Genomic DNA, 18,612 nt, shown 5'->3' with positions numbered 1-18,612 from the left:
CAAAAAATAAATAGATCTTACGGTTTGGTAGAATATTTTTTGGTTTGTTCAAAAAAAGTCAAAAGTTTGTAAATGGAAAAAAAAAAACTAATTTCTATAAAACTATACACTTCTTGGAAACAGCTTTCTACGATTTTGTATTCACATTTAATTAGTTAATAAATCTAACTTTATGTTTTTAATTTGCTTATATTATATAAAAAATTTTAAAGATCTAAGCAATTGCAATGTAAAAACAAGTACCTATTTGTGACCCTTTCGTTTATTTTTAAACATCGTGAAATGCATGCTTCTTCATCTTCATTTTGAAATTCTAAACAAAAAAACATGTTTGACCCAAATGTTTGTTCTTTAAGTCAAGTTGAAGAAGATTCCCAAATTATATCGATTATATTATTATATTCATCTTTTCTTTATCATTCTTGAATAGATTATGTTCTCTTTTTGCATAATATGCTGAGCATAATCAAAATAACAAAAGGATTACTATTCAAAAAAAATTCTCAAAAATTAAATATTCATGCACAAAGGCTTGAATGGCTTTGGCAAACAAAGAACATTATTGTAATTGTTATCATTTAACTTACATATTAGTGAGCTCTAGGTTAACTGCATTATACTTAAACAACAACAAAATTAAGTTATCAAAAGCTCATACAAAACTAACTTGCAACATGCGATTAATTTGGTAGCAAACAAGCATTCTAATATTTTTTATACGAATTATATTCGACCCATTCCCGCCCACACTCTTAATTTTTTTTTTTTTTTAGAAATCAAGCACGAAAAAATAAAGCTTTCAAACTTATACCCACAACTTGCTCACATGGTGGTTTTCGTTTTTTTCGCCACCCGATTAGAGAGACTGCTAGACGTTAAACAGAATGAAGTAGCCGCTTTTGAAGCGATATAGTCTATAACAAATCTAGAAGATACGCGTCCAGCAACGGATCGCGTGCGTCGTTTCGTTCGTCGTCGTCGATCGTGATCGTGTCGGTCGGTGTTTGTGCCTTTATACACTTTCACGGATATTTCTGAATAAACACATGGAAGACTCACTACGAATAGAGAGTCCATTCGGTTTTTAAACCTATTCTTTTTTTGTTTGTTTTTGTTTTTCGAAACTTTATGAATAACAAAAAACTAAATTTTATAATGAGTCTTAATAAAACGATGTGTTGTATATATTCGAACCTAGAAACAAAAAAATTATGCCAGCAGTTAATTTTATAGAGCTTAGGCATAATAATTAAAAAAATTAATATTTTCAGGAAAAATCGAAAACGAAAATAAACAGACCCCCAAAACACATACAACTCATAAATAATGTCATCGTCGAAATGAAAAATGTTGAAGTGGTTAAGAATTGATAAAGGCCATTTTCATAGCGATTTCCATCATTACCATCATCATCGAAATTGTAATAATAAAATTAGCAGTTATTATGATTATTGGACTGTGAAATATAAAAAGGCTATTTCGACGCAAACGAAAGTGTTAATTCTATTAATTACTTATGTGATTTTAAGTGCACACATTATTTCAAAATCAAATGCGCAATCATTGAATCGAACTACAAATAATAATAATAATAATAATAATGTTGGAAAAGATGCATCAACTGCAAGCTATGAAGAGTTTATATTTGAACATCAAGTAACAAGACAAGATGCAATTGCAGCATTGCAAAAATTAAATCAAAGTTTTTTCGATGGTGAGCGATATTTTGTTGTTGATAAGATAACATACAAGTGCAATAAATATAAGCGTGATGATTTGTTATTTTTAATCAATATTTAATATTTATATTAATATGTATAGGTCCATCAGCAAGTACCTGTAAATCAATAACGTGCACAAAAAATGTAATGAAATACTGTTTGGGACCGCAGTTTATAAATGATCATTGCTGGTGTGAACAAGGACATGCTAATGGTGAGTTTTATCAATACATTTACGAGTATGTGATGATATATGAATCTGTTTATTTTATAAGGTCAAATAAAATATGACTATAGGTTCTATCTAACTAAAGGAAGCTTAATGAAAACTCACGCGTGTTCAGAATTTTATATACAGGGTGTCCCAAAAGTAATGGATCAAACGAAATATGCTGATAGGCCAACTTTAGGACTCTCAGAATTTGGTAACTTGTTGATCCCAAATCCTTACGGTTTTCGATTTAATGCAGTTTTTGTGAGATTTCGAAAAATCCCGAATTTGCAACAGTATTTTGCTTCCTCTGCTCATAATTGATTTTTGTTTTTTACAATTCTTTCACTAAAACATTGCCTAATAATAAGAAAAAAATAATTAATCAAAATATTTTTCATTTCATACGCCATTTTGCTGCAAATTAATTAACAGTTCCATGTTTTAGAAAAACTCAATTTCTTTCTTTTATTTCAGAGCAACACCCTGAAAAAAATTTGTATGGTGTGGCACTGGTTTATTATTTTGAAAACTTGTCGTGTTATTGCAGTTTTCAAAAATGTATAAATGTTTCCAAAGTTGAAGTTAGAACTGAAGATATTACAATTTAAAAGCAACAAAACAGGGCTTTTCAGAGAAAAATAACAAAGAAAAATAAACACATTTTCTCGACTGTTGTTTGTTTATTTCTTTTTGAACAAAAGCCTCGATTTTTGTTTGTTATTTTGCTCTGAAAACGTCTGTTTTTTTGCATTCAAATTGTGATATCTTTCGTTCTAATTTCAACTTTGGAAATTTTTATACATTTTTCAAAACTGCAATAACACGACAAGTTTTCAAAATAATAAACCAGTGCCACACCATACAAATTTTTTGCAGGGTGTTGCTCTGAAATAAAAGAAAGAAATTGAGTTTTTCTAAAACATGGAACTGTTAATTAACTTGCAGCGAAATGGCGTATGAAATAAAGTATATTTTGATTAATTAATTATTTCTTATTATTAGGCAATGTTTTAGTGAAAGAATTGTAAAAAACAAAAATCAATTATGAGCGGAGGAAGAAAAATACTGTTGCAAAGTCGGTATTTTTCGGAATTTCACAAAAACTGCATTAAATCGAAAACCGTAAGGATTTGGGATGAACAAGTTACCAAATTCTGAGAGCCCTAAAGTTTGCCTATCAGCATATTTCGTTTGATCCATTACTTTTGGGACACCCTGTATACTATTTATTGATTTGTTTTTGTTGGCATATTACACTTATAATAAAATGTAATAAAAAAAAGCTTTGAACGACAAAAATCGTTCTCAAGGTCTTAAAGCTTAGGATTTTAATATAAAAACTAACAAATACGAGCTGCGAATGACTGGCCTACTTGTGCTTAAAAAATACTCGATATGGACAAAATGGACACATTTCGAAAAATAATATATTTTGCAAACTATTAAGCTAAAAGAGATGGTCTTAAGTTTAAGTCTAAATTGAAGGGAATTTATTAGCTTAAATACTGTGATATATCTTTTTTGTCAACAACCTTGGGGTCGAACTACGGCATACGTTCGTTAGCGTATAGTTGCTATGTGTCCCTTTCTTTTTCTACTGATTAAATAGAGAGAGCAATAGTCAAAACGTTAACGTATGATAGTAATCGTGGTGATTCGACCCCTGGGCTTTAAGGGCTAAGACCACCTACAGACTAAAAAAAAATTGGAAATTTTGTTTGATATTTTATGCATTTTTGACAATGTTGTCAAAAACAAACGGAATTTTTTTGTGAGAAAGAGTAAACAAATTGTTGTTAAACAAAGAACTTAGCTTTCTGCATAATTTTTTTTAAGTTTTCCATTTGGAATAAATATAAAAAATTACATTTCACTTTTATACTTTTTCTTCTTTGAGTCAATGTAGTTAGGCGTTAACATTGTTAAATCACAGATAATCTAGATTCTAGATCTAGGAGTTAGTATAGTTTATTATAGTATTTGAATATGATATTTCTTTATAATTCTTACGTAGCAAATTTTTTTTTATTGGACAGTTTCCGATTCCATGTCACAGGAACCGCAAAATACACTCCTGCTCAAAATTAACTTACACCTCTTTACTTTTGCAGTTAAGACCCCTGTTTCTTATTTTAAATGGTTTTAAAATTCTACACGGAGAAAATAGACCACCTAAAAACAACCGGATTCCACATTATAGTAAGCGAATTTCTGCATGTTTTTTTTCCAAGATGACTTCCGACTTTAAAAAAAAAGTCGCCCACCAGGCCGGGGATCGAACCGAAGTCTTCAGATAATTAGTCGCACACCTTACCACCTGAACCAACCTGCTATAAAAATATTGATCGCGATATTTGTTCTAGTGCCAAATTTAAAAAAAAATTAACTTTTCCCTCAAATTTTAAGGAGATTTTCTCTATAAAAATAATAAGAAATCCTTATAAAAAAAACCTTATTAAACGTTGATTTTAATAATATTTCCTTATAAAACATATAGGCAATAAAACAATAAGGCGATCTGTTAGTTCTTAGGTGGTCATATTTTTCCCTGTGCAAGTGAAAGTTTTTTTTTCAATTTTATGTTTTAAGTGTTAAGGCTAGAGTTACAGCACTGTTTCACGGTTGCCAATCCGATCATATCAGACTCCTTTTTGTTCGATTTACAGTGACGAGCAAAAGTGGTCAAATGTTTTGCCTTTTTTGAAAAAGTTGTTTAAAACTTAGTGTTCTTTACATAAATTAAATCGTTTTTATTTTATTATTTTTCTATATTATGCCACCATTAATTTTCCTGATTAAAATTTTAAAAAATGCTTCATTGTCCAAAAATGGAGAGTATCATATTGGTATTTGGACTTGACCAATTCTGCTCGTTTTGGAAAAAGGCTTTTGTTTCAATATACCTATTGAGTGTACTAGAATTAATTTTTACCACTTTTAACCACTTTTAACAATGCCTCGAGATAGGATCTATCAATCTGTGAAGAAATAATTTTAAAATTCGGTCGTATTTCAGCTTAATGGAAAGCTCAAAGCTCATCGCTTTTAGACTTGTGTTTTTTTTACTGCGCTTACAATTTCTTCAAAAATTTCAACAGATTTTCAGCCAAAATGGGTCAGGGCCTTATGCTGACTACGCAACTGTCTTAAATTTCTGATTTCCGAAGCAATATTTGACAATTTAAAAGGTTTTGGTGGGGTCTTCATGTAGTTGAAAAATGATATCACACAACACGGAGTCTTCTTTTGCCAAAAAAAACTTGTTAACTTGTACCGTTTTATATCAAGATAGATTTTCCTATTCATCATATCTTCAAATTTTGTCAAAGGTCGGGAACTCCCCCCAAAAACTCAAACAGAACATCACCAAACCTTTTTTCAAGTCAAAAATCGTTAGGTTAGATGAATTTTTACTAAAACTTTTACTAAAACTTTAACTATAACCACAAAAAGGAATCAATAACCAATGGGAAAAGTAGATTGGATTGACGAGAACACAGAAGAAATAGAATGCAAATCTAGTTACTATCCAAAACTGGAAAAAACATTTCAGCACTATCAAGTTTATAGAACGGACATAAATTATTATGGACTCAAGAATATTTTCCGGTGTTTTCTTGTGGATTGCTAGTTAATTTTGAAAAAATAATGAACAAGCGAACCTATCCTGATATAAAACGAAACAATTTACCAAGTTTTTTTTGGCAAAAGAAGACTCCGTGTTGTCTGATATAATTTTTCAACTAGATGAAGACCCCACCAAAACCTTTAAAATTGTCAAATATTGCTTCGGAAATCAGAAATTTCAGACAGTTGCGTAGTCAGCATAAGGCCCTGACCCATTTTGGCTGAAAATCTGTTGAAATTTTTGAAGAAATTGTAAGCGCAGTAAAAAAACACAAGTCTAAAAGCGATGAGCTTTGAGCTTTCCATTAAGCTGAAATACGACCGAATTTTAAAATTATTTCTTCACAGATTAATAGATCCTATCTCGAGGCATTGTTAAAAGTGGTTAAAAGTGGTAAAAATTAATTCTAGTACACTCAATATATTGAAACAAAAGCCTTTTTCCAAAACGAGCAGAATTGGTCAAGTTCAAATACCAATATGATACTCTCCATTTTTGGACAATGAAACACTTTTTAAAATTTTAATCAGGAAAACAAATGCTGGCATAATATAGAAAAATAATAAAATAAAAACGATTTAATTCATGTAAAGAACACTAAGTTTAAACAACTTTCTCAAAAAAGGCAAAACATTTGACCACTTTTGCTCCTCACTGTATGTTTGGTGTTTAGGGTTAGATTGTTCAAAGTCGATTTTCTTTTAATCAAGGATTATTCCATAGAAAAATCCTTGATTGAAAGATAATTGAGTGTGAACAAACCGGCGCCCTTAGTCTAGTAATTTTTCATTTTATTCGAAACAAATTTTTTTCCGTTCACACTTGAATATTGAACCTAGACCGGTAGCGAACACAACTCTTCAGCATTTTTCAGATATATTGTAAAACATCGATGTATTTGTTTGAGCGACTATTAAGTCGCTAAAATGGATCACAAAAGCATTTTAATGTCCGTGATCGCACATGCTTCCAAAAAATTGCATCGATTAATTTGGAAAACTATCTCCCACAAGCATTGAAATCTTCGTGATCCGCTTTTGCGATTGAATCGTCGCTCGACCAAAGTCGAATGTGTGTTCCTAGCCTAAGGGCTATAATTTCTATGAAAGCGGTTTTTAGTCAAGCGATAAAGATAATAAAGCGATACAAATTTCTATACATGAATTCAAATTGAGCGATGAAAGCGAATTCAAGCAATTTTGAATGATGTTTGATATTTTAAAATACAAACATTTTAATTAAATTGTGAAACAATTGTGTGACAAAAGAAACAATTGTGTGAAAAAAATGTAAAATGTAAAAAAAAAACATGAGTAAACATGTCACACCCGTAACTATCGAAAGCTCATTTAAAGTGTTATATAGAGAAACACAGAAATATTAAATATATATTAATATTAAACATAAACATAATATTTAAAGCGTGCCTGTAGTCAATAGTAGAGTAACTAAAGCAAATTATTAGGGAACCCGGCCGAACAGCTCGATTTTTTTTTCAAACGTAGGTAATTAAAAATACTTTAAAGTCTATATTGTGTTTTTTAAAATTAAATTTTTTTTAACAAAACCATTTTTTTTGCTTAAATTTCATAAAACAAATGATAGCAAAAGATTCTCTAGGTAATTTAAGGAAAATATATAAAAGGCAGTAAGGGACAATCTTCCATCGTTTAAGCGATAAATTCAATTTTCTAACATTCTGACATCAAACACAAAAAAAATATTTTGAAAACAACGGCAACACCTACAATATTTTAAAATACATTATTAAAAAGCCAGAAGCTCATTCTTATCTCTTAAATTTAAATCCACTAAATTTAATCAAGACTTTTTGAAAAAATGGTCCTCAAACTCAGAATTAAAACAAAAAATGTTATTATAAAAATTTAAAATGACTTTTTTCCAAACTTTTTCTAATAAAATATGAATTTATTTAAAAAAATTTTTGGCCATAAATATTATCAGTTGAATTTCGAAGCAAAAAAGGTAAAATATATCACACTTTTGAAAAAAAAAAAAAATGAAAAATTACTTCAATTTCAATGGTTTTTTTTTAATTAAAACTGAATTTTTGCATTGAAATAATTCATTTTCTCAAAGACTGTGGTAAATAGGAACTTTAAATTTTTGCTATTTAACTTTCAACAGTAAGGGTTATTAAATGAATAAAAAATAATTTTATGTTTAGATGTTGAACTTTAAAAAAAAATAAGTTACATTTTTTTTCAAAACTTTTATTAAAAAAAGTTCTTCGAAAATGAAATACTTTTTAATTTTTTTCATAAACCGTAATACATATTGACATTTCCACTTATAATTTGAAATCATAATAAATGCGGCCAAAAAAATTTGAAAATAAATGCATTTTATATTACGACTATAAGTTTAAAAAACGACATGTTAAAATTTTTTCAATAATTTTTTTTCAATTAGTTCAATTACCATTCTTTCAAAAGCCGTTCATTCAATTAACTTAATTTTAATTTTACATATATGACTAAGCTTCTAGCTTTTAAAAAATGTATATTTGAATATTGTAGGTGTTGCCGTTGGGTTCAAATATTTTTTTTTGTGTTTGAAGTCAATTAATAAGAAAATTGCATCTATCGCTTGAACTATGGAAGGTTGTCCCTCACTCCTATATATTTTTTTTCCTTGAATTTCCTAGACAATCTTTTGGCATCAATTAATTTATGAAATTTAAGAAAAAATTTTGAAAAAAATTTGTTTTTGCTACGAAAATCTTCAATTAAATTTAAAAAATCAAAACGGCAACACCGGCAATTTTTAATCTATAGACTTTAAAGTATTTTTAATTACCGACGTTTGATAAAAAAGGTCATCAAAATCTAAGCTGTTCGATCGGGTTCCCTAATATTGCCAATTTTGTATCTTTAGTTACTCCACTACAAGGAAGTAATAAAATAAAATAACACAAACTATTTCATGACAACCGATACCACCCATCATTCATTCAATCATTTTTTTTTTGCGGTAGATTTATTTTCTATTCAATTGTTTATCATAAATCAAAATCTACTTGGCGCCAAGTTCAATGAAAATATATGCTATAGCTTATCCATTCATAAATATTTAAAAATTATAGAATAGCGGCATCCACTTTTCCTATTTTGCTTTCATCAAAACAATCATATTATACTTAGTTTTATTATTAAAATTTCAAATTCTAATTCTGTTTGTATAGGAATATTTTGCCCTCATAGAGCACCTATAACCACGAAATTAAATCATATAAATACGATATCTTATTAATTCACAGACTTTATTCGAAAACTTTAGGTATTCAAAATCTTAATATGTGACCAATTTGCATAGGTATTTAGTATTGTGAGTGTGTCACCGTACCCATCTAATTAACTAGAAATATTCATAAATAGCAAAAGGTGTACCCTAGTGTATATACCTTATACTCGTACCTAGCGCATGAAAAATATAATTTAATAGGTGACAGACACGCAGCGAAGAGTTAGGTAAATTATATTATTATGCTTGAATTCCCATAAGAAAATTCTCTCTATAGGTACCTATAAGTATCTATAAAAACAAAGCAAAAAACGCAATGTAATTTTATTAAACTAACGACACAATTTGCAAAAACGTAAAACCTTGCACTGCCGCATATTTCAGATCTGTTGTCATTTTCTATTGTTTTTCTTAATCTCAAAAAGGACATCTCTAAGTTTATTGGGTCACAGATGTTATAATGATAAAAGCCTTATTAATTGTGCAATTCATACATTTTGTATTGGTTACAAGCTTGATAATTAAAAATGTATACAACGTTACAGGTTTAAAGTGCAATTTAATTTGCTCATGCGAAACAATAACCTTTTTGGTTTAGAAAATGTTTTAAAATAAAATTATTATTGTTATTTTCTTAATTATTTATTCAGTTTTCATTGGCAACAAAATTATCCTTTATTAAAAGTATTCTAGATTTAATTTTAATCTCCATATTACATTACGGGTGTGACACTTAATCACCTGATTTTCGAATAAGAGATCAAATGTACATATGTATATTAATATTGATCCTTAAGATCCTGTTCACAATAAGACAAGAAACTATAAAAACTTTTCAAAAATATATAACTTAGCGCTGATGCGGGTGTGACGTGAAGTGTTTTACCAAGAAGTTTTAGTTGCAGAATAAAGCTTCATAAATTCAATAAATGAAATGAAAGAAAAATCTTTCAAATCTTATAGAAATTACAAAATTCCCTGTCTTTGAATTTAATGGAAAGTGAATAAATTTTTGCTTGTTTTAAAGGTCATTATTGGTCGTATTGCAACAATTTTTTGTGTTGTATTTGCTTTTTTTTTTCTTTTTTTCGAGTTAGTAAGAAAAAAGTGTTTTTTTTTTAAAGAACTAGAATGCGTTTTCTTCGCTAACAAAAGTAGTCAGTTTGGGGCAAATCTGGTTTTAAGCTTTTTAAATAAACCCCATTGGCAGTGGCGTATCCAGAAAAAATTTTGGAGGGGGCTGGAAAATTTTTCAAAAATTTTTTAGAGGGTAAAAATTTTCATTTTTTTTTTATTAATCTTTGATCGAGAGTTAAACGCTGTGCTGCGGTACTGAAAGTGGTATACCTAGTTGCATTATAGTGCTCTCGACAGATTAGTACAACTGTCTCCTCCTTTCACATTCAGAGTACCTAGTGTTTTTTCAAAGTTCTTGTGTCCCAAACATTTTACACAAACAGCAAGGAGTTGAGTAAAAAAAAAACTCTTTATTTCGTTCGAACTTTGTCATGTGCTGAATCCAAAACTGTTTACAGATTAATTTATATCACGTCAAGAGTTCTTGGGCTATGCTTATCAATATTTTCGTTATATACGACCATGTTCCGCAATTCGAACGAAAGTGAATTCAAATCACTTTTCAATTTCACGTGAAATGAAATATCAATATTCTTCATTTCGATCGGTTTCGAAAACTTCGAAATTGCTTCTAACTGTCAAAGTGAAATTACTGCAATTCATTGGAAAAGGCCCCCAAATTCACGAACAGAAACATAGTGAATTGAATTCTAAATTGAATTGAAAATCTAAATGAGTGAAAAAATGCGGAACACCTATTTCACTTTCGGCAAGTGAATACGCAAAAAGTGAAATGCAGAACGTGAAAGTCACAAAAACTAATTTTAAATGAAATTCTTTTTGATGTTTAATCCGAAATATATATGCTTTTTCGTAATATGTTGCTCTTTAATCCAAATCGGAAGCGCAATACTGCAATTTTCTTAAAGAAACCTGTTGACCACTTAGATTTTGAGATATCAAAAATTTCTATTTCCAATATCTTTGAGAAAAAAAAGTAAATATTTGATCAAATACTGCGTTTTGAGATTGCATAAGAAGTTTTGCAAAAATTGTGATGTAATTGGAAGTCAAAATGCTAAAAAAAATATCTAAAGAATTCGGAATTGGACTGAAATCCGAAAAAAAAAATTATCACAATCCTCATCGTCAGCTAAGGCTCTTACTCAAACAAACCCAAACAGCCATTTCAGAATTTGGAGGGGGCTCGAGCATCTGTGCTGCCTCTAAGTCTCTAAGATTTACGAACAAGTTTCTGTTAATCATGTACATTATGATGAAATCAGCTAAATAAAAACATGATCTTGAAGGCTTGGGGGGGGGGGGGCTTGAGCCCCCTGAGCCCCCTGAGCACCCCCCCCCCCCCCTCAATACGCCACTGCCCATTGGCCAAGCACGAATGGCTCTTTTTTCATACTCCTTGACTGTAGTAATTACTAATTAGCTACGAACGTTAAAACAAACAATGGGAAATATCAGAGTGTTTCTTGATGATTAAAAGGTATTGAATGAAATTCACAGATGTCTATATAAATTGTTTATTTTGCAATTTTATACTTGTTTAATGTTAAACTTCAAAGCTTCAGTATATTTTGAAATGCATGTCTAATTTTGAGAAATATCTTAACTTAAAAACAGAAAAGCAAACAAATTAAAAATTAAAGTAAATATCTATGAATTTCAAAATGAAAATCCTTATATATGTACATACATTTTAAAGGTATGAAAAATGATAAATTTTCAAGTTAAACAACAAGAATTTGAAAAATTATAATTCGTTCATTAATATATTTCCAGCGTTTTTTATATTAATTCAAGAACAAAGAAAAGTATTAATTAATTAACTTTGCAACGTGGCAAATAAATTTGTTGAAAATGAATTTTTCTTTTTTGTCAGCGGCCCTTCTCCTGAGTCATTAATAATATATGAAAATCTGATTTTTTTGTTTCCAATTTGTTGTACACTATTTATATATTTTTGCTTTGATTTTTGGTTTTTCTCAAAACATTAGCTGCTCTAAATTATTCTTTTAAAGATACCACATACATACAATACCACATATTAGCGTTTCTTTATGATAATACTCATAGATAAAAATAGATTTATAATTAGAAAATTAATAAAGATTATGTATTCTTGTTTTTTATGGTCAATTAGTTAAGAAAATACAACAACAACAAAATATAAACATATAATAGAAAAGTTAATAAAATTAAAATGGTTTTTCTTTTTAAGATAATTCATTTGGTTTTTTAAACCAAAAAAATTTGGTAATAATTTTGTGGATTTACTTTTTTAATAATTTAAAAAAAATGCGGTCGATAACTTTATATTTTATTTGTTGCAGATTCACAAGAATTTTAATTATTATTAATGAAAAAAAAAAATCATTAAAAGATAGTGCTTTTCAGTTATTTCATTGAGCTTTTATAAACCCAATTCATTTATCTACATTTTTATACGATTGCGTATAAATCATGGAAGCGGAACAATAGGGATTTACAAAATATGACTTTATTTGTGTATATTATCTCGACTTTAGGATGTCCTACGCAAAAAAAAATATAAATATTATTCAATTCAATAACTCATGTAATAAAGCGTATTCTAAAATAATTCATCAATAATTCTTCTTCTATAACGTAAGGCCCGAGTGATTTATTTATAAAGGTCGTTCCATCCTTCGCCATTTAGTATGTTGTGCATTTCGTTGTTTGTAAAATAGTTTTTGCCGTATACGTCCCTTCTGATTTATACAGTGTAAATTATTTGTTTTAGCATTTTCTTTAAATTCATTCATTTTGTTAATATGTATAAAACAAGTAAAAAATAAATAACAATTAGTCAAAACTTGGTTTTACAGTAATAGCCTGTTTTCACTAGAGCAAATGAGATGATTTCGATCAAATTTGCCAAATGAGGTTCGAAATGAGATAATTTCCCATACAAATTTCAAATTTGAAATGAGATAATTATCATCTCATTTCAACGAAATTAGCTAGGAAATTAAGTCAAATCGCCTGAACGCACATAAAACTTCATTGTGAATAGGCCACAATTGTGGCATTTTACGAAACGTCAATCTAAAAAAAAAAATCATAGCGGTAAAATTAAATTTAAATTTGTGTATTTCGCGTCGGTAAATAATAAATAAATAAAAAAATATTATAAAGCATAATACTTTGATTTCCATCATTAGTTTCTACCTCTATTTCATTCTATGAAGCAATTAAATGTTAGAGGTAAGTTTTTGAATAATAGAAATTTGATGATTGAATAGAATTGACTTTGTTTTTTTTTTTTAAATAGATCTTTGTTAAAAAAGCTGGACGTGACCGAGCAATTAACTAGGAGTCGAGACTATCCAATATCATCCCAAGGATGTAAAACGTGTATATTTGTTTTTCGCGAAATTAAAACAGAAATATTTCATTACGAAAAACTGAAAAAATTGTTTGCCGACAACAGTCCTCTGCTGCAAGTACTGCGCCACGACAAACCACTGAAAGTGATGAAGATTCATTCCCATTTGTCATATGTACCGAGTATATTATTTCAAAAGCATTGAAGCACTTGGCGTGCAAAACAATGTACAAATCAACGAAGCTCCAAGCAGTTCAAGGGTTTTCTATGCGTGTTAGATCAACATATGAAACCAGGAGAAACCATTGCTCTGTTTGGATACTGACTACACCAAGAATCGTGTAAAAATAAAATAAAATCTCTTCTTTTAATTAATTTTTTATTAGTTTCAATTTTATTTTGTCAAAAATTATACTACATTTCGTTGGGCCTCGATTATTTTAAAAAGATTATTTTGAGGACATGTCTTGCTGCTGCGTTCTTCCCTTGGTCATCGCCGTCGTCGAACGTCGCCTCATAAAAGTGATATACCTAGATCTGCTGTATGCTTTTCTTGTGATTCTTTCGCTTCTTTGTGATTGTTTGTAGATTATCCTTGAGTTGGGTCAGTGAATGTTCGAATACAGCATTACCCACTTCTGTTTGTACTGTCGTCTGGTTGGTGAGCATGGCATAATAGATTATATGTAGCTTCGTCTTCATTACCTGATGCGAGTTTTAACTTCAGGAATAGCGATAATGTGTGTCCCACTGACTACGATTAGTTTCTTCGGTGGTGGTTTTTGGGCTGGAGTCTTTTTTTTAGTTTTCTTTTTTTATTTTACTTCCAAGGAGTCGTATTAGTTTTTATTCTGAAAAACAATTTGTTTGTATTGCAATTATTTTTAATAGATCATTATTTAACTTACCATTTTTTGCTGGCATTTTGATTTCCGTTTTATTTTAATATTTTTTTTTTCCTATGAATGACAGGCCTGTCAACAAAACTCATACTTCAGTGTTGACACTTGTCAGTCCAAATGAGATAATTTGTAGTGAAAACACTTTTTTGGAAATTTGCTAAATTACCTCATTTGGGCTGTAGTGAAAACAGGCTATAACAATTAAAAAAAACATTAACTGCTACATGTCAAAAATTGCCCCTGTTGTTTTGTTTTTAATTAAAATTATTTTTTTTTGTGAACAAAAACAATTTTCTTTTTTTTTTCAAAATGTTGTATGCTGAAACTAAACCAAATTTTACATTCACAAAATAACACAACTAAGAGCCAATTTTTTTAATTGGAACAATTAAGCAATTTCTATAAAAATATCCTTTTTTGGAATGTCTGAAATGTGTAAGTACCTAGGCCATTAGTTTTTTTTTTTTTTTTTTTTTTTTGATAAAAATTGTAATTTTACAATGTATTGAAAATACCAATAACAGGTAGAACTATGTCGCAAAAAGGTAGTTTTCTTTTTAGAATCCTAAAGCGTTCCCGAAAACGACCATAATTGTTATTTATTTTATTTAAGTCCTTTAACCTTTAATTCACTGTTTTGCTTTAAAAAATGCATATGGAACTCAAATTTTCTACCTCCATGATTTTTGTCCTTAACAATTGCGAAGCATTTCACCAATAAATTAATTAGGTGCCACCCAGTAGATTCATTGATTTCTTTTGATCTAATACAGTGAAAATAAAAACATTGTTCCAACACTTCAGCACTTCATATAATTCTATATACAATAAGAAGGTATCGATATTATTTATTAATTATGTTAATTATAATTTCCGCACATATCAAATGGACGTTAGGTTTGTTTTTTTTTTTTTTTTTTTTTAATAATAAAAATAATTCTTTTCAATAATGAAAGCACTTTGACGATCATTGCCAAGTTGGAATATAATATTCCCAGCACGTTCCGTATAAAAAAATATCAAAAAAATTAATCATCGCAACAATAAGCTGTAGTAGTACGATTCCTATAGGTTTTCGTATATCTACCTACTATATCTATAAGTTTTATTATAATGAAGTGATCTGTTGCAGCAATGAGACTATATTTAGCGATATCAAATTGCGTTAAGAATAACGAATAAAACGACACATTTACAATTTGAATTTTCAATAAATTCCAAATCAATCGTATGAATTTTAATGAAGAATTTATAAAATATAGAGGTGTATAAAACAGTTTTGTAATGTATATTAAATATTAAAGGAAGTTGTATTTTGTTTTCATGTGATTTCATCCCAGTTACATGATACATTCCAAAATGCATAAAAAATATTTACGTTTTTGTATTGTTTTTTCTACCTTTTTTTCAAGGAGATATTTAAAATGATCGTCCACTTCTTTCAATAAGAAAGATTTTCTTTTTAAATTTATAAATTTTTATTTTATTTTAAATATCTGCATAATTATATAATTTCAGAGGGATTGCCATTCATTCCACACATATGTTATGTTGGTGAAAAGCAGTACCAAGCATCGGTTGGATCATGTTTTTTCTATGAGGAAGTAAAGGAATGTTGCTGTGCTCCAGCTTTGGCAAAACGATGTAAGTTTATTTAATTTTAAAAAGATTTCATGCTCCATTAAATATGGTTCAAGAACACTTTAAAATTCAGTAGAAAATAATAAACAATTTACAACTTGTAATGACCAATTATGTATGTTTGTACATCAATAAAAAACTAAGTGCATTTTCAACAAAGTTCAACATTTGGTCACCAATAATACTATTTAAATTATTTTAAATATAAACGGTCACTGTGGTGTATGCGTACTTTTTTTTATTCTTTTGAAGAATTAATACAAATTTGATGTCTTTCGTTAATAACTGCAATCCTTTGGGATAAACATTATCTGCTGCTTAGTACTTAAAGCTGCTTTGAACTACTTTTTCAATATATCAAAGTAGTTCAATATGTATATCAAAAGTAGTTCAAAGCAGTACCATTTCGTTTCCAAAGCAGCTATTGAAAAAACGATTGATCTTTGTTGAGCACTCAATAACTTTTCAAATGATATGAATAATTAAAAAAAAAATCTCCTTTATTTGCGTGATTTTAATTTTACGTTAAATTAATAACCTTTTACAATCATATACATATTTATTTATTGTTTTTTTTTTTTTTACTACAGGGAAACATATCTCAGCTGGGACGATGAATGCAGCATATCCTCCAGCAATTATCGTTGCTTTGGCATTTGCAACACATGTGCTTTTAAACCATTTTCATTAACAATGAATAGACAAAATAGTGGCTTTTAAAACAAAATAATAATAAAAATATTTTGTATTTTTTTTTAATTTTTATTTAAGACTGTAAAATATTTTGTAAGACAAATTATAATGTAATTTAAGAGAAAATTTTAATTTATTTATATACATAAAAGCTGAATAAATGGTGTTGTTGGTACCACTTCATTCCACAACAACATGAAATGTTGTCTGGATATGGTGCATTTGGGTAAATTAAAAAAATTTTTGTTTTTTTTTTCTCAAGAAATTCAAATACCTATAACTTGTTTATTTTTTTAATAAATCACGTAATCTTTTGATTATAATGATTACACTGGTCAACAAAATTTAACTTTTTTTTGCCAAAAGATACAGGAACCAATAAATACTTTTCTAGAGTTTTTTGATGTGCCGAACTCGAATCTGAAGTCAGACAAATTTGATTGGCCTCTGTTTTTAAAATATTACCATTATATAGTGCTAAAAAAACGTATTTTTGGCTGTTTTCTAGGTTCTGCTTTTATATGGGGTAATTCGTTCTAAACAAATTTATAACGATCATTAAAAAAACAGATATTCTTCTTTCAAAAACTCTTTAAATTTTCCCGATATCTCTTTTATTGCTCGAGATATCCAAAGTTTCAGTTAATAAGCAAAAGAGAAACTAAACTTAATCTAAAGTTTAAGTCACTGGTCATAGAATTTTTGCCACAAGAACCAAAATATTCTTTCCTAGGGGTTTTTGGGTTGCTCAACTCGAATCCTTTATTATAAAAATTCTATTAGCATTTGTTCTTGAAATATTATCGTTTTTTTATAACGGTAATATTTCAAGACTAAAAGAATTTTTCTGATTGCGGATTCCGCTACTTAAATTTTAAATATCTCGGGCAGTAAAAGAGATATCGGAAAGATTTAAATATTTTTTGGAAAACCAGTTCTTAAAAGCACCGTTACAAATTTATTCATAATGAACTACCCCAAATAAAAACATAACCTCGAAAACAGCCAAAATGACGTTTTTTGGCATTTTCTAACGGTAATATTTCAATAAGGGAGGCCAATACATTTTCTGACTTCAGATACGAGTTCAGCACATCAAAAACTTATAGAAAAGTATATTTTGGTTCTTGTTGACCAATGTTATCAACAAAGCAATGCATCTGCCTGCATATAAGAAGTTTTTATAACACTGGTCAGAAAGTTTTTTGTAACAGAGACCAAATTTTACTTTTCTAAAGGTTTTTGGTGTGCTGAGCTCAAACTACCTTTTTGAGATATTCCTGTTAGAAAATCAAAAATGCAATTTTAACATTTTTTGAGGTTATGTCTTACAGAGTGGTTATTTATTTTATTTTAATATGTTTTAAGCAAGAAAAAATACCATATTTTCCGGACTTGTAAATTGTATTAATACATTTCTGACCCAGCAACTTTTTGCTATTTAGTTTAATTTAATTACATATTTTAGAAAAGGATAAAACCTCAAAAACTGTTAAAAACGGCAATTTTTCATTTGAACTGAAATATCTTAAAAACGTGGTGATAGAATTTCATATTTCCACTATCCGCATTTTTTGAGAAACACTAAAAGTGTATTTTTAGTAGAATCACTAAGGTACAACATTAGGCATACTATATTTAATCAAAAACGTTAGAGCCATTTTAGAGGAAATCGCATTTACTCAAAAAAAAACATTATGGGAGGTAGGTACACGTTCAAAACACAAAATAACTTACAATACCGAGTAAAAATGAACTTCGTCACCGCCAAAGCACTGCTGCAAAAATTTTGGAGTTCCGAATTACGATCAAAACTCTTGTTTGGCCGAAACACCAGCTCAGACGATCAAAACACGCAGCGTGCAATTTTCTGCCAAAACTCACGCGGCGGTGTTTCACCGCTTAAAAAAGATTATTCTTATAAATTGTATTTCTATTTTTTTTTTCCGGGAGCTGAGGCAGTTTCAGAGACCTATCATAATATAAAGTAGTTTTCCCATGTGACTGTGTAAACCATCTCAAAACTAGCTTGTGCAATCGTCAAAAAAACTTGTTACAAACACCGCCAACCAACCATCTTAAAGTTCAAATACAAATTACATAAAATG

General features: G+C 29.0%; 1 protein-coding gene across 1 annotated transcript; it reads left to right on the top strand.

Moving 5' to 3' along the window:
* Positions 1 to 843: 843 nt before the first annotated feature.
* On the top strand, positions 844 to 16,744 carry LOC129919019 (uncharacterized). Its single transcript, XM_055999818.1, has 4 exons — positions 844 to 1,714; positions 1,822 to 1,935; positions 15,689 to 15,814; positions 16,402 to 16,744. Exons 1-4 carry the CDS (start codon positions 1,348 to 1,350, stop codon positions 16,500 to 16,502), a joined length of 708 nt encoding a protein of 235 aa, XP_055855793.1. The 5' UTR covers positions 844 to 1,347; the 3' UTR covers positions 16,503 to 16,744.
* Positions 16,745 to 18,612: the final 1,868 nt, after the last annotated feature.

This window comes from Episyrphus balteatus, chromosome 4 (assembly GCF_945859705.1).
Source record: "Episyrphus balteatus chromosome 4, idEpiBalt1.1, whole genome shotgun sequence".
Classification (NCBI taxonomy): Eukaryota; Metazoa; Arthropoda; class Insecta; order Diptera; family Syrphidae; genus Episyrphus; species Episyrphus balteatus.
Note: the sequence above shows the minus strand (reverse complement) of the source record. Positions and strands in the feature narration are given on the sequence as shown.

Coding starts and splice junctions, on each gene's coding strand:
- LOC129919019 (XM_055999818.1), top strand. CDS start 1,348: ATGTTGAAGTGGTTAAGAATTGATAAAGGCCATTTTCATAGCGATTTC. Junction 1,715..1,821: donor AAATCAAAGTTTTTTCGATG/GTGAGCGATATT, acceptor TAATATGTATAG/GTCCATCAGCAAGTACCTGT. Junction 1,936..15,688: donor TGAACAAGGACATGCTAATG/GTGAGTTTTATC, acceptor ATATAATTTCAG/AGGGATTGCCATTCATTCCA.